Genomic DNA, 19,449 nt, shown 5'->3' with positions numbered 1-19,449 from the left:
CCCCCCGGTGCCCCCCGCAGGCGGCCCCGGCGCCGGTGCGGGCCGAGCGCTCCGCCGCGCCTCGCCAATCGCGGCCGGGCCGGGCCGGGCCGGGCCGGGGCGCCGCCTCCGCCTGACATTGAGGGCGCCGGGCAGGGCTGGGGCAGGCCGCGCCATGTGGGGCCGCGCCGGTGAGTGGGGGCCGGGGGGCCGGGGTCGCCCGCTCACCGTGAGGCAGGGCTGGCCGCCCGGGGCGGGGCGGGGCGGGGGAACCGGGAGCGGGGGGCCCTGCAGGCCCGGCCTGGCGGCGGCTGTGCCCGGGGCCGGTGGACCCGCGCCCAGCGGCCTCCGGGCCGGCCGTGAGGAACGGGGGACTTTGTGCCCTTCTTGCCCTCTCCGAGACCCCGAGGGGGGGGTTCCTTTGCGGCGGGGGGGGGGGGTTGGCCCCTATAAATCCAATTTATATTTTTTTTCGGAGCTGGAACATCTTATGCCTAGAAAATAAAGGGCGAGTTTTCCCTCACAGGGACATTTTCAGCCAGCATAAAGAAGAAAAACCTCAATTTGTATTTTTTTAAGTGCTCTTTCGCCTTTCAAAGTTAGTTTTTTCCCCTCCAAATGTTTTCATTATATTAAACAATGAATTGAAGGCTCTTTCTTGAGAGTACGGCCTCATACCTAAGGTGCCCTGCCCTCCCCAAAGCAGGTGTCGCGGTACAGCAGAATTCTGCTTTTTTTGGCTTTCTTTTCTTGACCCTCTGACTTGCATTTGGGAGGCGACGAGGCCGGTGGAAAGTCGGGGGCTCCGAGGTGGCCGGAGGGTGTCTGCAGCAGTGCAGTACGTCCATTCTGTGGTCCTGTGATGTGCGTTGTGGTTTAGAAATTGCTTGCAGGCTGTAATCCTGCATCCCCGTTTTCCTAAATCAGGTTAATGGGAAGCTCACACCGAAGCTTACACAGAAGCTTTAATTTCCTTGGTAGCTTCTGTTGCAGCTAAATCTGGTGTTTCTTGCATAGTATTAGATTTGTACTTACTGCTTTTCTTTTCTTTTTTTTTTAACTTCTGTGTTTACAAGAAAAAAAACCCCACACTTCTGTTTAATTTAAAAGCGACTGTTCTCATCTTCTGTTGTTCTGGGTTAGAGTTGGCCCCTTTGCTTCTTCTGCTCTCTTTTCCAGATAGGGCTGTTAAACTGCTGGGAAGAAATATTCCCTCAGTTCTGAGGCTAACTGAAGGAGTGGATCTGAAGATAAGCAGAAGGCTTTGCATTAAATCCCAGGAAGAAAGTCAACCTCAGCCAAGAAGTAAGTGTTTTTGATAATTGTGCTGCATTTCATGCCACAAAATACTTGGGAGATCCAGGCTGCAAACGTCTGAACAGGAATTTGGCTGACAGAGATGCTAATATCCCTGATTTTGTGAGAGGGAATTCTGGTCTTTAGACTGAAAAATGGAGCATTAAATTCAGCAGTAAAATCTTGGGGTTTAACAAAGCCAGGGGCCAGTATCTCTTCTCGTGGCAGTAACGCAGCTTTCGCTTTGTAGCAGGTCCCTGGTACCTTACCTGACAGGCAGTCCTACACCGAGGCTTTTCAGCCGTGCTCTAGAACAGACTGTTCAGCCCTACTGGTGTTAGGAATGTCATACGAGCTGAAGCACTTCTGCAGCTCTTCATGGTACAACCAGCTGCAGCCGCTGGCAGAACAGAACGTGCCCTGACAGGGGCAGTCGGTCTGAACCGCCGGCTTGGTCACTCTTCGGGCATGGAGTTGGACAGATACAGCTCAGGCCATGAAACATATTTTTCACTAAATGTGGGATGGTTATGATGCTGCAATCGGACCTTCTGTACAACAGGTTCCCTTTGTGGCCTCCTGACGCGAGTTAAACGGAGCACACAGATGTGAGGCATTTTGCAAGCTGCCGTGCTAAGAACACAATGCAGCTGTGCTGGGTAGGACCAGAGGTCTCCTTAGCGGCAGGATGTCTCCAGCAGTGGCCAGTAAAGGAGCTCCCTTACCTTTTTGTGAAGACTAATAGGAATGGTGACCAACAGCAAGGACCTAAGGAAAGGGTATGGAGAGGGCAAACCTAGTGTTTACCCCTAGATGTCCCAGAGATGGCATCTTTGTGTTTAAGGGTCCTCACTGGATTTTTCTTTCATAAATTTGCCCAGTCTCTTGAAGCTGGATGTATTTTTAGCATCCATATTCTCTGAGAAGGAATTCCTCAGCTGAACCATGCTGTGAGAAAACAAGTACTCTTGTGGTTGGTGTTGAACCTGGTGCATGTTTTTTTTAAATTCAGTTTTTATTCCATAACCTTTCCAAGGCAGAACCTGTTCATTATAACCCCCGGTCCTGATGTCACTGGGGATTCTGGTGAGCTGAAGGGAGCTGCAGCTGCTGCTCTTCCAGGCCAGCAGCCTGTCTATGGTACTGCTTCTTACGTGGTGGCCATGCCGTACCTGCAGACGTCCTCACCAATTTTCTCTGTTCCCCTTCCATTTCAACTGTTTATGAGATGAGGGGGGCAGTGTTTCACATGCTTTTCAAAATGCTGGAGCCATAGTTTTATGCGATGGCATAATAATGGTTCTGTGTTAGTCTGTGTGCCTCATCGCTGCCGGTAATGCCGTTTCCCTTTCTGACTATTACTGAACACTTTGCTAAAAACTCTGTGAAACCCCGAGGACTTTCTCCTCCACAGTAATGGTTGGGTTAGAGTCTGTCATGTGTATGTCAACTGGAATTGCTTCCCGTCAGTATCCATGGGGTTCCACTGGCCATCCCATTGACTCAGGACTCCAAAGTCCTGTGCTTAGCTCTCTTTACATTTTTGAATAACTTGGTGTTGTCAGCAACTGTGTATCCACTCCCTAGATAATTCATGAATCCACTGGGCACCACACATCCATACAGGATACCTCCCATTGTTTAAAAAAGAAAAAAGCTGTCTATCTTTGCCAGATTTTAATGGTACGTTACATACGGAAACCTTCCCCTGTTACGTTCTGAATATTTTGTATGTGGGGTTTGAAAGACTGAGCTGAAAATGAAGGCTCTAATCTTTGCCTATGGTCACCTCTTTGTTTATACCAGATAAAATCTTACACTGCCTGGAAAAGTTAACATTCTGTGATGTAACGGTGCAGCATGTTGGCTTTTCTGTAGCAATTCTGGTTATTTTTTAAAAAAACTATTTTAAGTGTAATAGCAAAACTATAATATTTTAGCACCTTTCAAAGTTTAGATGCTGAAGCAGGTTCTGCAAATTTAGCTACAAATATAGAGGTTTTGAGCAAGGTCAGGCTTTCCTTACACAGCCTCTGTTTAATCCATATATATTTACAGGTTTGTTAATCTGACTGTGATATGCTTTTTGTTGCCTAACCACCTCTAGCAACCATATTTGACATTTTGTGCTGCTCACCCTAACTGGTTTCATTACAGCTGTGGCAGTTCAGCTTCTCTGATCATTTGTTTTGGTGTTTTTGTTTGTGTATTTTGTTGGGTTTTTTTTAGGTCGGTCTCCTTTGAGGGTGCCTGGACACAAACCTACAGACTGGGAAAAAAGATTTTTATTGTGGGCAGGCCATTTCAAAAAACCAGAGGATATACCAGAGACTGTCTCGTAAGTGCCAGTTTTGAAGCTGTAAAAGAGGCATTGTCTGCGCAGGAATAACTTACTTGAATGCAACTGTGGGAAAACTTTTCTTAAATGGAATGGGGCTTCACAGCTGAAAAATCTTAACACTGCTCTTTGGCATATTGTCTTGCAGATGAGCTGACCTAAGCAATTTTGTATTGCTGAGGTAATACATCCATTTTCATTATTGATTTTTTTTCTGAAGGGATGATGAGCATTTACCAGTTGTTTCACTAGAAAAACATCATAAATCAGTTAATTTTTACTCTTCTCTCCCAATCAAAAAGGCTTTTTGCAGATACTTGTGTGAGCTTTTTCTGTTTTTTTTTTTTCTTTATACATCTGTCTTTTGTTGTGTGACATTTTCATGAGGAAGTTGTAAAATAACTGAAACTCATTTAAAATACTTAGTTATTAATATCTAGAGGGAATGGGCCAACTTTCTTTACACTTGGAATTTACACTAAAAAACAGTGAAAAGGCTCCCTAACAAAAAATATATATAGCCCCATTTTCCTTGTTGCTGGTGGAGTCCAAATGTCAGTGCTTTGCCCTGTGTGAAAAGCAGAAAATAAAACTCGATGTTCTAGTTTGCCTATCTAAAATGAAGATCAGATTTAACAACAACAGGCAGTTACTAGTTGATAAGACATTCCTGGTGGTAATACAGTTATCTTTTAAAACATGCTTGTAATGCTTTAAATATATGTATTTATTTAAATCAAAAAGATAGAGTAAAATTTGTACTACTTGGGTTAGCTGCGCTCTAAAGATACTGTGTTCGTTTGGGTGCACCATGCTGGAGTTGAATATCCACCCATGTATCTAAGGGGTTTTTTTCTAAATGTATCACAATGCATAAATTGTTAAAAATTAATTCTTCAATTCTGTATCGAAATATTTTTCTTAAATTACATTTGAAATACCTAAAGGTGGAAATTATTAAAACTTAGGAAATAGTCATTTCATACATTTTTGCATACCCAAGACTTTTGATGAGCGTTTTTAAGAAAACAGAGTTAGCAGAGGGATTGAAGTCATCTCAATGGTTTATTGAAAGGACACACCAAGTTCTGATAAAAGCTGACCTGTTTTGCAAGTGCATAGGGAGTTCTTGGGTTTTGTTTAGGCAAATAGTTCAGCCAGAGCTGAGAAGACAATTGAGAACTATAAAAGCACAAGAGCTCGTTTTCCTGTTCTGAGCCGAGTTAGAGGGTTGTAAGGGCTTGTGATATAACCCAGATCATCTTGCAAGATGCAGTGATCAGAAGTAACTCATTTATTAAACAAATGTTAATCTTAGCCACTGAACTGATATAAAATGCAAATTGTGTTCAGATAACTGCCTTTTCCTCTTGCATATTTTAACACACCTAAGGTACTTCAAAAATTAACGAAGTTTTTAAATCCTACTTCTGGGCATTTCCGCTTAATTGCAGCCTGCACCCAAGTTGTTCATCATAGATTATTAGCAAAAACAAACAACCCAGAAGCTAAATTTAACTATTAGTTTCATGGTAGATGGACACGTTCCCTATAATCAGAAATCTTGTACTCTGCTCAATACTCTGAAATAGTGATCAAATCACTCTTGCCCTCCTCTTCAAAAACAAGAACAAAACTCTTCAGTTCTCAGGTCCTATGTGATTTGCTATGTTGAAGTGTTGTGGATCCTTTGATATCTTTTTTCCTTCAGGTTTAGGGGTCAAAATGTGGTAAAAGATTCCCATTCACTCATAACAGTCCTTTGTGTACAGTGAGAATTTCGCAGTTCCATTAAATCCACTATCCATGTTAGTTCTGGGGTGTAATTACTTAGTTTGATGCATTTATTCTTTCATCACAGGATGTTGATGCTTTCCTAGTCATCTGTAATTTTATAATGTGCCAGATTTAATCAGTGAGAGTATTAGGCCTCCTTGAGAAGGGAGTTAACAGCTCTAAGTTCTGCAAGGAGAGCTGAATACCAGGTACAGGTCTTTGGTTGCCGTAGAAAGCGCAGCATTCTGCTTCACTGGCCCTTCCTGCATTGGCACCTCTCATATAAACTTTAACTTTGCTGTAACTGAGGTGTCACTTGGGTAGAATAATCTTCAGTTTAACCCAACTTAAGATAAATTACTTTTTGTTTTAACTCATCCAGTGTACAGCTGGAAGGCTTTAGTAACTGATAGTCTTCTTGTGGAAGATTTCTGGTTTTTGAAAGATAACAGTAGCCTAGGCAACAGGTTTCCCAAAGGAGTACTATAGCTACTGCTGTGGCTAGGTAAGTCCCCTGAAATAAGAAAATAATTTAAAAACTACCAGATTTAAAGGGGCCCTCTGTCCAAAGCTGATGTTGGAAAGCTTACAATCTTCCATGGCTCCTTAATTTCTTAGGAAAACAGATTACCTTAAGATGATTTACTCTAGCAGGAGGGAATTGGTAACCACTGGTCTTCTACCAAGTCCTGTTCAGAATGTCCGAGGAGTGTTACATTCAGCAGCCTGTGTGTAACCTGTAGTGCTATCAAATCCTGTAGCAGAGGCAGCCTTCTTGCTGCAAAATAGACGCTGTCATAAATGAACCTGTTCTGGCAGAAAGAATTGGTAAGCTGTTTGCGATAAAGCCTCCCTCTGTCCGAGAAACTCCAGCTGTTAAACACTATATTTGATTCCTGCTGACAAATGGGGTTTACCACACTTCTGCCACTGAGGGGAGAACGCGTGTTTTACACTGTTCAGTACAGCACAGTTCTAATGTGGATGGAATGCTCCTGGCTCTGCAGGTAGTGGAAGGCAGTAACGAGCACAGCATGGAGCAAACACGAAGAAAAACATTGTATTAGTAAAGCCATCCCTCCCTTTCCTGCCCTCTCCATAGTGAACACGCATAAATACTGGAGCCTTCCTCCTCTGCGTTGAGTCCAGTGGCCGGGAAAGCAATACTGTCACTTTGCTATTAAAGAACCAAAGGAGGAAATGTTGGGTTTGTTTCACCTTTGAAAGGAACACCTTTGTGACCAGCAATCTCTCAAGGTCACTGGGAATCAGACCTTCCCATTCTTGTAAAATCTTTTTGTGAAGAGAGTCAAGTACTGTCTGCATTATACAAAATTACCTAGAGAGCCTGCTAGGAGAAACTAAACAATTAGCCAGATTATTTGGGTCTCTGATAATGAGTCTGTTCTTTTATTATTTCTTGAGGATCGAAACAATCAGAGCAGCAAAGACCACGCTGCGTGTGAAGTGCAGCTACGTAATGATTGCTTTGACAATACTGGGATGCATAGTGATGGTGATTAGAGGGAAGCAGGTAAGCAGATTTTTTGGCCGGTGAGCACAAATCTCCACATAAACTCCTCAGCTCCTCCTGTGGATTGTTAGTACTGTTTTGTTTTGCTTGGTTTGAGGGATTTTTTTTATCAATGAGCAAAACTTAAGTCTTCCTAGTTCCCCAGAAGCGACCTGCATGGATAATTCCCCAAGTTAGAAAAGGGCGATGCCACTGTAAGACTGCATATGCTGCCTATAAAAAAGGAGGGAGGGGCGGGGCAGGGGAATAAAAATCTTTTTTTTCCCCTCAGTGCAATACTTAATTTTAGCTTGCACTGTTTTAACTCCTTAATTTCGGTGATGGGCTGCAAGAGTTCACAAGGAAAGAGCACCTTGTGCTGTGAGGCTGCGGTAGGCAGTGACTGTGTGGGCCTGCTACAGATGCCTCTACATGCTGCAACGCTTGGAGAATCAATGTAACAGAAATAGCAAATGAGTATGTTTCTCCACAAACAAGACGTGAGAATTCCCAAAATTTTTAAACCTTGAGGAGATGGTCAGTAGTAATTCTGTGCCCTTTAATTGCATTAGAAAATAATTTTCTTTTAGTGTGGATGGAACAAGTTTTCTCAAATTATTAGTTTGTTGATTCAAAAAAACTATTTCATAGAAAAGCGCCCAAGTACTGCAGATGCTGAGCATCCTTCACTTGCATAGAATTTGGCAAGGTATCAGAGTTGTTCAGCATGTGGCAGAATTAGGTCTGGAATTTGCATCACATGAAGAGGTAAGTGTAAAGTTTAAGATTCCAAGTGTAGCAAAGGTTACTCATGCTTTAATTTCACGTGTTAACATAAATGATGAACTATTATTAACAGCAAGGTATTTCTGTAAGGAAGCAAGGAGCGCTTTTTGCATACTGAAGCCAAGCTAAAGCCTCTTAGCAGCGCTAGTCTTAAAGTCAAGGAATGTGAATATAATCTGTGCATCTTATTGCCGTGTTACTTTGGATAAAAAGCACAGTGGTAGCACAAACACAGTCCGCTACATTCTTTTACAGATAACTGGAAGTAGAAAACTCTGACCTTAAAGCATCAGCATGGGCAGAACCTTACTGGTGTGCTGCCTCTCTCTAAAGCAGTTCTTCTGATGACAACGTTCAGATGGTGTTTTATAGAGTGCTAAGTGTTCTAGAGAAACCTTAACACCCCAGCACCGGGAAACTAAAGTGCCAAGTGCCATTTCTGTCAGCATTTGTCTCGCAAAATGGAAAGGAGGTAGCACCCTGAAACAAAACAGTGGAAAGGTTTTTCCCTGGCTTTAGCAAAGAGATCAAACACTGACAACACCCAGAACATTTTCCTCTGACATTGGAGAAGTATGAATGCAAACAGCGAGAAGAGAGGAGGACAGCTGCTTTGGAACCCTTGTTTTCACAGCAGCTGGAATCTATTGTTTAGCTTCTGATTTGTTCCCAGTATCTCCGATTTCTGAAGACCAGAGATTAGTATTAAATACTGACCAGAAGCACAGAACATATCTTCCAGTGCCTTAACAAAAGGGTTTAATTTATTCCCAGAGAAGTCATGAGTTTAAGCCAAAATAGTCTCTGGCTGTTTTATTTTAACCCTCTGTCTTCCTGGCATTAAAGCTGACAGAGCTGTGCCTTGGTAAGGACAGGCCAGATCTTTTGTAAACACTACTGATTCAAGCTTCATCTCTGCAGTCCTTCAGGTGGTAATTTCTGCTCTTGCTTTGTTGTTAAATTGTAGGCTGTAAAAAGGCACGAGTCTCTCATAAGTATGAACTTGGAGAAGAAAGCTCAGTGGAGAGAAGCAGCTGCTCAGAGTACATCTGCTAAACCTTAGAGGAGGAAACGAAAAGACAAATGACTGGGGAAGAAGAGCTGAGTCCTCCTCAGCACTGGAAGGAGAATACAGTCACGTCTTTCCTGTATGTTAGTTCTGTGCTGTCGTGTTCAAGAAAGAATGAATACATTATCCTGTAATCATTAAACCCAGAAATACTGATTTCCCTTTCCTAACCACCACCCCTTTCCTCCAGACTCTCATTGTGGTTAGTGGCACAGGATAAGGTGAGCAAACGGGACAGAGTAGTTGTTTCCATCATGTGCTATGCAGTAGACTAAGCATCTTTTAAAAGGCTGCAGGAGCCGCACACCTGCGTTCATGGCACCTTTATGAAGTCTTACACGCTTGCTTACCATTTACAAGAAGGGAACTGGGACACGAAAGGACAGCCATTTGGTTTCCACTTGTACAAACAAAATACCTTCACTGGGCAGTCATCTGCTATCACTGACTAGTTCAGGTCCCTTCAAGAAGAATGTGCTGTATGTATTCTATATTGTTACTGTCCGCTTCAAATATTCCGTGTGTTCCTCTTTGTGCAAGAGAGAACAATTATTTGGGGAGCCCTTGAGTCAGGAATAATTGTATGACCTGCATTAACATCATCAAAACGGTCATAGGTTATTAGAAAGTCTTGCTTGCCTGTTCTAGGTCCAGTGTATTCTGGCTGCATTTAAGTGAAGAATTACTTTTTGTGAAGAACCGCCTGTCTCTGATAAAAAAAAGGAGGGAAAGCAATAGTGAAATGTCATTCCAGAGCACTGGTGTGTTGCAGAGGACAACCTAATGGTTTTTACCCTACAGATGGCAGTGAGATGAGAAGGTCCAAGCTAAGGGCACAGAGGTGACTATTTTGAGGAATACAGCTTCAACCTGTGCTATCAGGTTTACTATTTAGAGGCAGGTGAGTATGAGAAAGTCAGTCTGGTATTCCTGCTCTCTGCTCCTGAGCTCTTTTTTCCAAAGGTCATTTGGGTTTATGTGCATTTCCCTGCCTTTAAATCATCATCTGTGCTTTCATGATGCTAGCCCACTTAAAAGATCACCTGCCTCAAGTTTTAGAAGTGGCAGACCCAGTAATACCTGCAAAGCAAAGCGCAACTCCCAACAGTCCTATTGCTGGCATTCGTCCCAGAAGTCACGTACTGTTCATGCTGAACAGCCTGCAGCAACTGGAGGCAGTGTTTTTCCTCCTCCTTCCAGTTCATTGGGAAGGAAATGTAGATTGGAACTGTCAGATTGAAACTGTGTTATTTCCCAGGACTGCTTGCTAACTGGCCCTGGGGACTCCAGGAACAGAAGAGGCATGCATATGGGTTTGACAGATTTTACTTTGTGAACTTCCTGACAGTGGGAGGCAGATTTTTTTTTTTTTTTTGAAACTTTCCTGATTAGTTTTTGTTGTACTACTAAAAATTAGCACTATTGCTGAATAAATTAAAAGCCCTACAAAAATGCAGAGCAAATTTGGCTTTATACCTGGAAAAGAGAAGCAATAAGTTATCAAGTGCAATCCTCTAGTACTTTGTCCTTTATCCTAGAGCTAGAAAATAGCTGCTGCGGTCCATCTTCCTGTGGATTGCATTTCTGGGTGCCACTCATACTGGCAAGACCTAAGCAATCAAACAAGTTGTACAGTTATTCCAGCAGAGAAGTTAAAACCTCCAGGTGATGCCACGACCTGTCACCAGAGTCTCTGTAAGGCAACAATTGCAAGTATGCCATCAAATCAAGGAGAGCAGGCTTCCACAGATCTGTCCACTCATTTAGCGCTGAATGCAAGTCACGCTTAATTCCACTGCAGGTATGTGAACCAATCTGCCGTGAACAGCTCTGTTTCTCTCCCACACCAGCGGGCACACACACCAGACAGGAACCAAACAGAAAAATCTTCCCAAACTGTGTGCCTGTGCTCAGGTACGTATTAAATGTGACCAAAAAGGAGAACGTGCGCTTCAGATGGTATTTCAGGTTACCATGAAGAGCAACTTATGATTTGATTTATGCTTGGTGGTGGCAGAGCTTAAACCCATGCATCTCAAAAGGTCCCCCTTTCAGTAAGCACCTCCAAGTGCAATCTGAACAGAACTGGCCGGTACCTCATCTAGTTTTGCAGATAAAACTATTTGGAATCGTCCAGCTGGTAAAGTATTTCGAATAAAGATACATTTCAAATAAAGATACATAAAATACCACTTAGAAAGCGACACCTCAGAGCAGCAGTGGTCACCAGTTTTCCATTTTACTTAAATTTCTATAAGGTTTATGCTGTTTACTCAAAAACTGCACTCTGGTCCAGGGGTTTGACACAAGCTCCATGCAGAAGTCCTATATCCCTTCTTCTATCACTGGTATCTCCACCATTTCAGTATCTACCATAAAAACTGCACGTCACTGCACACCTTTGTGTTTTCTTTCAGCTTCCACACAGGCTCCAGAGTCTCGAATAAAAGCCTGAGCCACTGGGCGTTGTGCAGTCCCCAGCACGCTCCCAACTGCTGCAGTACTTTCTTTGCAAGTAGCTGGGTGCTAGGAAAGTGATGTAAATCTTTCTCAGAGAGGCAATGAAAGAAATCACGCCTTTCCTAGTGTGATGGCTTCCAAGAAAGCACTCCTAAACACAGACAACGGTTAAAAAACCAGCACACGTTTCTGGCCCAAGCAGCCAGCCTAGCTGCCTGGAGAACTTCACAATACGCCTCGGGTCACCCGGTGAGCTCACAGCTTCCACCTTCAGCCTTAACGGTGCCTGATGGAAGGAACGTACCAAGCCCTTGAACACTGTTTCATTTTCTTTCTCCCGTTGGTTTGGGCTGCAACGCCATTCAAAAAAGTCTAATTTTCAATCTCATACTGTCTGTCATACTGCTGTACCTCTTCCAGAAGCAACAAACTTCCTAATGCAACGATCCACCTGACAACCTGAGCGCTGCCTCAGAAGAGCCGCGGGAGCCCTACGGACATTGCCAAGCAGTACACAGAGATCTTGTTTATCTTCCTACTAAGACTCGGTTATCTGAGAAAAGACCTTTATGTCTACTGGCTAAAACTGGTGTGGGGAAGTGCTAATGATGTGTTATAACAATTCCAGAGGCAAAGAAACCATACTGGAAGGCATGGGGAATTACTTCAAGCTTGCCCAGAGATGCAAACTGCACAGAGGTAAGAGCTGTTCTGGAAATCCTCAGAGCAGCAGCAGTCTCGCCAGCAGCACCATCACGTGTAGGACTGGCTGGCGTGATTTGGTTCTTCAACAGTCTCAGTGCTGACAGTTAAAAGGAATGCAGGTTCAAGAACACGTATGTTTTCCAGGGTCATTGCCTTCCTCTCCTCCTTTAAGATTAAGTGAAGGGACTTTGGCCACCAGTATTTAGTTGCCATCAAGGCATCCACACAGGCATTTAAGTCCAGTGAAGTCTCGAGGCAGCAGCTGCCTCAAATGACTGTGTGTGGCTTCTTCCCCGGAGCCCCAGGCACCAGCCCTGACTCAGTTACTGAGCTTTCAGTAACCTGCCCCATCATCCGTGGTACCCTCCTGAATCCCAGAGAGTGACCCTGCCTGCAGTGTTCCACTGGGAACTTCACCAGCAGAAAGAACAACAGCTCCCGCCTGCTGCCCCCGCAAACATGCAACTTAAAAGGCATTCTAGCTCTGTGGGCAGTCCCGCATCTTCGTCTCCTTAACACCCGGTTTAAAATTAGTGTTCAAACCTGAGTGTAATAGTTCCACCTTATTACTGATGCTGCAAGCAGCACTCAAGAGATTCTTCGTTCTCAGAAATCTTTTCACCTTACCAGCCTGTGGGGTTTCTGGAAGGTGCTTAGATCAGATCTCCACAACCAGACAGAAACAAATGCATTCATTTCAATTTTCAGAATAAGATAAAAACACGTGAGATCACTTTTCTGGCACTACACACCACATGGCAGAGCTAAGAGAAGAACCCCAGAGCTCCAGCAGCTCCCTGGCCCATCCTCTGAGAGCACACTGCCTCCTACTTACACACAGAACAGATCATCCAAAACAGCATGACCTCCACACGAGTGGAAGCTAGAGGCATTCTCCGAGAGTTCCTGTTCCAGCAGCAGCACATCCCTCAGGAAAGCAGAGAATATTGGTTTCAGTGTTTCTAGCAAGGGACATTAACCCTTGTTACTCTCACGTCAGCCTATAAAAGTGCCTCATTTCTCATCCAAATGGAACTTACAACTTTTTTACAGTCGTTACTGTTGCCAGTTTTTCTACCATCCCTCTTAAACTGCTGCTAGCAATGCTGAGAGTGCTCCTGTAAGAGTTTCAACAATGCCAAATACGAAGTTAATATAAATTCCTCATTTCTGCTAAAGATCTTTTGGCACCTGTGAGCATTATACTAGCCAGACAGTCTCGTTAGGAAGCAGTGTTCAAGCGATAACATACAACGATCCTCATACTTTCAGCACCATTTTTCCTCCAAAACAGAGTCCTTCACCTTGTCCTGAATGTTATTTATTAGAAGGGTAATGTTACACTACACGTTTAGCTCTATTAAAATGCAAATAGTTTACCTGCCCTTGGCTTACCACGTAATTCTGATCAGTCTGCACCAGTGAGCTGTTCCTTTCACAGTTCACAAGTCTGATCTCCCTTCCATACTCGTATATCTGCAGCCTTTGTTAGAAGGAGATTTTGTTTCTTTTCAGCTGAGTAGTAAGGTTAAGTAAAGCAAGGCCAAGAACTGGTTGCTGGAAGATCCTGATGGAAATACACTCAATTAAGCACCATTTAAAATTAAATTGAGACCTATGAGTTAGCCACATTTTAATCCATTTAATGTGTGCCATGTTGACTTTTGTATTCTTTTAGTTTTCAGTCAAAATATTATGCAGTACCAGTCAAATGCCTTACACAGTCTAAGTATATATGACAACAATATTACCTGTGTCAACCAGGCCTGTCACTTCAAACAAACATACCAAGTTTAAAGATTTATACTTATCTGCTCTGAATTCACATATCCACAGCAAAAGTAACAAACACTGGCCAGGCTCCTTACACAGGAAGGCACACCATTCAGCTTAAATGGACTCTCTTTTTAATTCACTCATTTAGAGGCAACTGTCATTATTTTCTTGGGGGGGCAGGGAAGGGAAACGCCAATGCACCACATTGTTTTCACTAGCCTGGAAGAGAAAACACTTATATATATATAGATATATAGATATGTATATATATACACACATAGGCATGTGTGTATATATATACGTGTGTGTGTATATATGTATATATACACACTAGTGTATATATACACAGAATATACATATATGAATATACAGAATATATGCACACACACTTTGCTCAGATTTGTTTACAAAATATGGAGCATTTTTATACCATCCAATAAGAGGTACATGATTTTAAACAAATCTTATAGAAATGACATGTTATTGGAAATTTACACGTAAAAAAATCCAGCACAAAAAAATCCAAAAGCTAAAACAAGATTTTGCTACTAATCAGTGCTTCTATCACCCTTCAAGAAAAGAGAAACACAGTTATTTATATGTGATGTAAAGGCAACATTGAGGGGTTTTTTTGCTTTTTTTTTTTTAAATTAACCACCAAATTTAACCCCCTAAAATTACAAAGAATCGAAGTCCATTTACAGATCAAGTGCAGTAAACTAAATGTTCCTTCAGCACAAAGCAGCACTAGAGAAAATAACCAGGAGAGGGAAGGTGGAGGCCAACCAGCTTAGCTAGGGAGGCAGCAGGTGGCTTCTGCGGTGGCCACACAGGTCAGAGTCTCCATCCTGAAGCACAGACAGAACTGAAGACTGCATTTAAATAATGGTCACACAGAGCTGATGTTCAGGCCCTTGCCTAGCTTCTTTCAGCAGTTTAAGTGATTTTTATATTTTGATTATTCTGTATCCAATGGGCTGTTTTTGCTTGTGCAGTGGCTTGTCACTGAGAGGAGTCATTAGGAGGATCTTGCAGACCTGCCACTAATGCTGACCGCAGGTACATGACGCTGCTGTTGTCAGTGGCGATTTTGAAATGTTTACGCTGGACAAATGTGTGTTCCAAGCATCCAAAATGGCTTGAAAGAACACAGCCCGATGCAGGGGGGGAGCGGACAGCCTGGAGAACCCACTGCATTTACAGAAATGGAACCGCCACTTCTGATCAGGCGGCGTCTCCCCAGTCGTGTGAAGGGTTTGGTGTCAGCGTCAGCTGAACTCGGTGAGGAGTGGCCGGCCTTTGCATCAGACGTCTGTGATCCAAGCAGGTTGCGGAGCCAAGAACATGCTGCTAGCAGAAGGGCAGTCTACAGCTGCAGATGGCAGCTGTCATGCAGTCAGCAATGCCTTATAGATGTCACCTGTAGGAACCATGCCTTCCATGCTAATTCACCTGAAGTCCCGTAAACAGCAGAAGGGAAAAATGAAATGAAAGGGCCAGGCAGATCCGGGTGGAATATTACTATCCTTTGAATGTAGTGTCATTTTAGTTGTTAAATAAGGGACTTGGACCAGGAGGATTCTATTTGATCAGGTGAGCTGGAGAAGAAGCTCTTGTCTCGTGAAAATGAAAAGGAGATCTAACGCTCCTTGTGCTAGGCTTTACAAGTTAAGATTTCTGTATTCAGAAGGTAATTTTTCAGAAGATAAATCTGTTCAAGTCACACTGTGTAAAAATGTAAAGAGGCAGACAGGAATTTTTCAGCCATAACTACAATACCAAGGACCAGATTCTGGAGCATGAAGTCAGAAAGGGCTTGATTTGTAAGGAAGGCCCAGCTGGATCATGCTGTGCTGGCAAGCAGAAGTAGGGGTAGTTTCTCTGTTCTAGAAGCTGGTCTGGAAAGTCATGTCTGGGGAGGTGGTGAGAGAGTGACCTATTCACAGGCTCTTTTTATGTGGATGGAGAGGAAAAACTGGGAACGTATACAAATCTCCACAGTGGTCTGCAATCCAGCTTGGGAGCTCAGTGTTGAGAAGAGACGGGGCCAGATGTGATCAGTACTCTCAAGAACCAGAAAACATCCATTGCAGCCTGTTGTTGCAGGGGACAGAGAACTTATTCCATTATTTGTAACATGTTCCATATGCCAATAACCCCAGCTGGCACGTACAGCAAAGTAGATGCATTGCCATGTGAAGATTTAACACATCTCTCATAGCCATCCAAAGAGGCATCCAGGGAAGAATACGGGGAATGAATTCAGCTACGTTCTCAGAAAGTCTGAATGTCTCCCTGGACTGCAGGCACACACTGCAGCAAATATAAGAGAAAGGCAGTCTTATCTTGGATGCCAGGAGCGTGGGGGCCAGTGGAGAGGGATTATTTTCCTGTAATAGGAGAGGGAATATCTTAAAGTGTAGAAAGGTGCCTTGACTCCACAAAGATGACAGTGGAGAGGTTCAGAATCTAGAGGAGAAGGGTGATTCTGGTGACCCCTTGCCAAGGAGGGGGCATCCTGCCATGGAGAGCCAGAAGTTTTCCAGACGTATGTAAGAGCATGTGCACAAGGCAAGCGAATGAGCGCAAACAGGGTTATGGAAAACATTGAGAGAATCACTCCACGGGTGGCTTGTGGCTCGACAACAGGATTGGCTAGGTAGAGGAGCACACAGCACAGGGGCACCTCAGAGCTGGAAGCCTTCCATGGGAGCCTCACACTGCTGGAAGATGTACTGTTGCTGGTTGATATCCACCTGTGGGGCAATGCTGCTGTCTTCATCCTCTGTTCCGAAGTAGTGCTCAATCAGATCAAAGGCCTTCTGATAAATCTCTTGATTCTCATGGCTCTGCAGGAATTCGATCTTGTCCAGACCTGGAGAGAAAAGAAGCACATAGAAGTTACAGCTTGGTGAGAGCATATGCCCCTGATCATTTTCAGCCTGTTGTGAACATCAAGTTCCACGAGAATTCTCTCCACGTTCAGAAAGAACGCGTTCCTCTGTGGAGACCCTCACCCAACCTGTACTCTCCACAACCAAGAGAAAACAGGTTGAACTACAGAGTTCCCTGTAACTGTGTGATGTGCCTCAGGTTGTGTGTCTCTCTCTCCCCTTTCTCTCAAAAAATGAAATCAACAAGCTTGCATGTGTAAAGAACAAGGCTTCAAAGACACCTTCTGAAGAGATTTTCAGGACCATGTTTCCTGAAAGTGTGTTCACAGTGCTTTGATAGCAAGGCCGATGACTACAGAATCACACAACTGCAGGTTGGAGGAGACTGCTGGCAATCCTCTAGTCCAGCCGGCAGCCCAGCCCAGCACCACTGCCAACACCAAACTGGGTCAGCTGTGTCTAGCCAAGACTTAAAACTTCCAAGGATGGAGACTCCATTAACCAACCTGCATCACATGTGCATACAATACAAGATATACACTCATGCAACCAGCTTTTGGGCAGACATTAAGCAGATGAGCAAATCTTGCTTAATGTATCAGGCCTTGTAGCCAGAAACAAATGCAAAGAACACAGCAACCTAAACTATCTCTGATACCTGGGAATGATGCTATAATGAAATCCAAGCCTTAGCTGCTCTAGTAAATCTCTAATATTGGGAATGGTAGTGGTTTTCTTGTCTGCTCCTTTAACTATGTATAAAGACTAGAGGAAACAATTCTCTCATACTCCGTAGGCACTTCTGCAACACTGACGTGAAAAGGGAGGTTAAAACCTCGAAGCAGGCAAGAAAATAAATCCTGTTCTGGTACAGCTCTTCCCTGGAAGTCAAGGTAACCATGAAGGGAACCATGGTTCAAGAAACCATGTTCAGTGATACATACTCCTATACTGCTCTTGATAACTCATTATTTTTCTTAATAAGTATTTGGCAATCAACAAGGAAACTAACCTTAAGAGCAACAGTACCTCAGAACTGGGGTGAAATCATGCTGGTACATGCCAGAATCTCAGCACAGCAAAGGCAAACAAGGAAGTTGTGGCTGCTGCCAGAATTCTACAGGGCAGCAGAGCGGGAAGGGAAAGGTCCGAAACCCGAGTGACAGAGCGCTTTTATCTGCTGTGGAGGGGGCAGATACTGAGGCAGAATGACACCCAGAAGGCTCCCTCAGGGTCAAAGGAAAAGACTTATCAAAGAACAGTTAATTTTCAGGTAATAGTGATGAGGCAATGGATAAATTGGGTCTACTGAAACTCTAATGGGTTCGTGATCATTGCTTTAACTCCTGACTTCCACAGATGTTTTGCTCATACCATACGCTTCTTCAATAAGAGCACAGTAAGGATTAATGCCAGTGCCACTGCGTTTGGATTCCTGCTCTCCGAGCCTCAGGATGTTCTCCAGCCCATTCAGTGCTACTTGCACAATCTTTGAGTCCATTACTGTAAGGAGGTCACACAGTGGTTTGATGCATCCCAGTTCTACTAAATACCTGAAAAACACCACATGGAACCCAGTAAATTGTCTGCAAAATTATAACTGGTGTAGCCATTTAAGCACTAAGCACGAAGGTCTAAAAACCAAAATGATCACGTAAAATACCAACTTGACCAGAGAAACTGGAGAAACTATAGACACCTGTTACATCTAGTCAGTTCTGCTGAAACAATGAAAATTACCTTCTCTGTCTCTCTCTCTATATATAGACATGAAATAGTAATTTGATTTTGTAAATTTAATTTATAATTCTATAACTACAGTTTATAGTTTCTATTAATATCAGCTATACTAACTTTAGATACAGGTTTAAGATTTCATACAAAACTGCATAAAAGCATGATGTACTGGTACAAGTTAAACAGGAACAACGATGCACACGATGCCCTTGTTTGAGGGGCTGAGCTGTTCCTCTCCAGACTGCTAATGCACTTTGTTACGCTGTACAACAACCACTAAGGAGTTAGTTTTAAAATTGCATTTAACTTTTTCACAGAAGAGAAATGGTTCAATTAATTAAAAAAGTATTACTACTGAAATACTTAGGTGATTTCTCCCTGAAGGAAGGAATGGCTCATTCACAACTCAAAAAGACATGGTCTCTCTGGATACCGAACACTGGAAGCATACATGCAAGGATTTCCATTCTCTAGGTTATTATTTCGATTTCTTGCACAAATACTAATTCACTCAATTGCATTGAAAGAGTTGAACTATTTCATACTTGATCTGTTCAGCAGAGCCTCCAGATGTTGCATTTGTGATTGCCCAAGCAGCTTCCTTCCTTGTCCGAAACTCAGCCGTTTGTAAAATATTTATAAGAGCCGGAAAGATATGGGCATCTATGACCGTCTGCAAAAAGAAATGACATGTCAGGGTTATACTAAAAATTAGAAATAACTCCCTCTTCCTGAGCTAGTTAACGTCTATGCTCAGCACAACACATTAAACAATCACATTACTTATCAAGGGGTTAAAATTCAGTTTTCAGCTTTACATTCAAAACCCTAGCTATCGCCAGGGTCTGCGCTTATCCCAAAACAATTCAAAATGCTTTCAGACTGAAGTGACTGCTGTATCTAATGCGCTACTTAATCACACTTTGACAGCAAAAGAACACCATACCTCCCCTTTTTTTCCAGGTAGTGAACCACTCAGCTATTAAGTCAGTAAACCACTAAGTCGTTAAGAGCCCCTAAACAGAGAAAAAAACTTCATAAGCCTGTGTGTCACGCTACATCTCCACTAGGCAGACAACAAGTAAGGCGAGAATGCACTGTAAGAACTCCTCAAAAGAAG

The 19,449-nt window shown here is 43.2% G+C and overlaps 2 protein-coding genes across 2 annotated transcripts in view; one reads left to right on the top strand and one right to left on the bottom strand.

Annotated features, from left to right (window-relative positions):
- Positions 1-8,933, top strand: FAM162A (family with sequence similarity 162 member A). The gene is made up of 5 exons (XM_055712223.1): positions 1-170; positions 1,159-1,284; positions 3,505-3,613; positions 6,815-6,923; positions 8,656-8,933. Exons 1-5 carry the CDS (start codon positions 155-157, stop codon positions 8,749-8,751), a joined length of 456 nt encoding a protein of 151 aa, XP_055568198.1. The 5' UTR covers positions 1-154; the 3' UTR covers positions 8,752-8,933.
- Positions 8,934-13,549: 4,616 nt separating this feature from the next.
- KPNA1 (karyopherin subunit alpha 1) overlaps positions 13,550-19,449 on the bottom strand; it is a 54,467-nt gene continuing 48,567 nt past the window's right edge. Inside the window, exons 12-14 of the mRNA XM_055712221.1 lie at positions 18,875-19,002; positions 17,967-18,145; positions 13,550-16,573 (exon numbers count right to left, since the gene is read on the bottom strand). Of these exons, the coding sequence (XP_055568196.1) occupies positions 16,386-16,573; positions 17,967-18,145; positions 18,875-19,002 (495 nt within the window). The 3' untranslated portion in view covers positions 13,550-16,385. The remainder of the gene's footprint in view (positions 16,574-17,966; positions 18,146-18,874; positions 19,003-19,449) is intronic.

The sequence above is a fragment of the Falco cherrug genome, chromosome 5, assembly GCF_023634085.1.
Source record: "Falco cherrug isolate bFalChe1 chromosome 5, bFalChe1.pri, whole genome shotgun sequence".
NCBI lineage: Eukaryota > Metazoa > Chordata > Aves > Falconiformes > Falconidae > Falco > Falco cherrug.
The sequence above is the reverse complement of the archived record's forward strand: the minus strand, read 5'-3'. Positions and strand labels throughout refer to the sequence as shown.

Bases quoted from the DNA above. Each gene is read 5' to 3' on its own strand.
- FAM162A (XM_055712223.1), top strand. The intron at 1,285-3,504 runs GTAAGTGTTTTT...GGTTTTTTTTAG, and splicing joins AAGTCAACCTCAGCCAAGAA to GTCGGTCTCCTTTGAGGGTG. The intron at 3,614-6,814 runs GTAAGTGCCAGT...TTATTTCTTGAG, and splicing joins GATATACCAGAGACTGTCTC to GATCGAAACAATCAGAGCAG.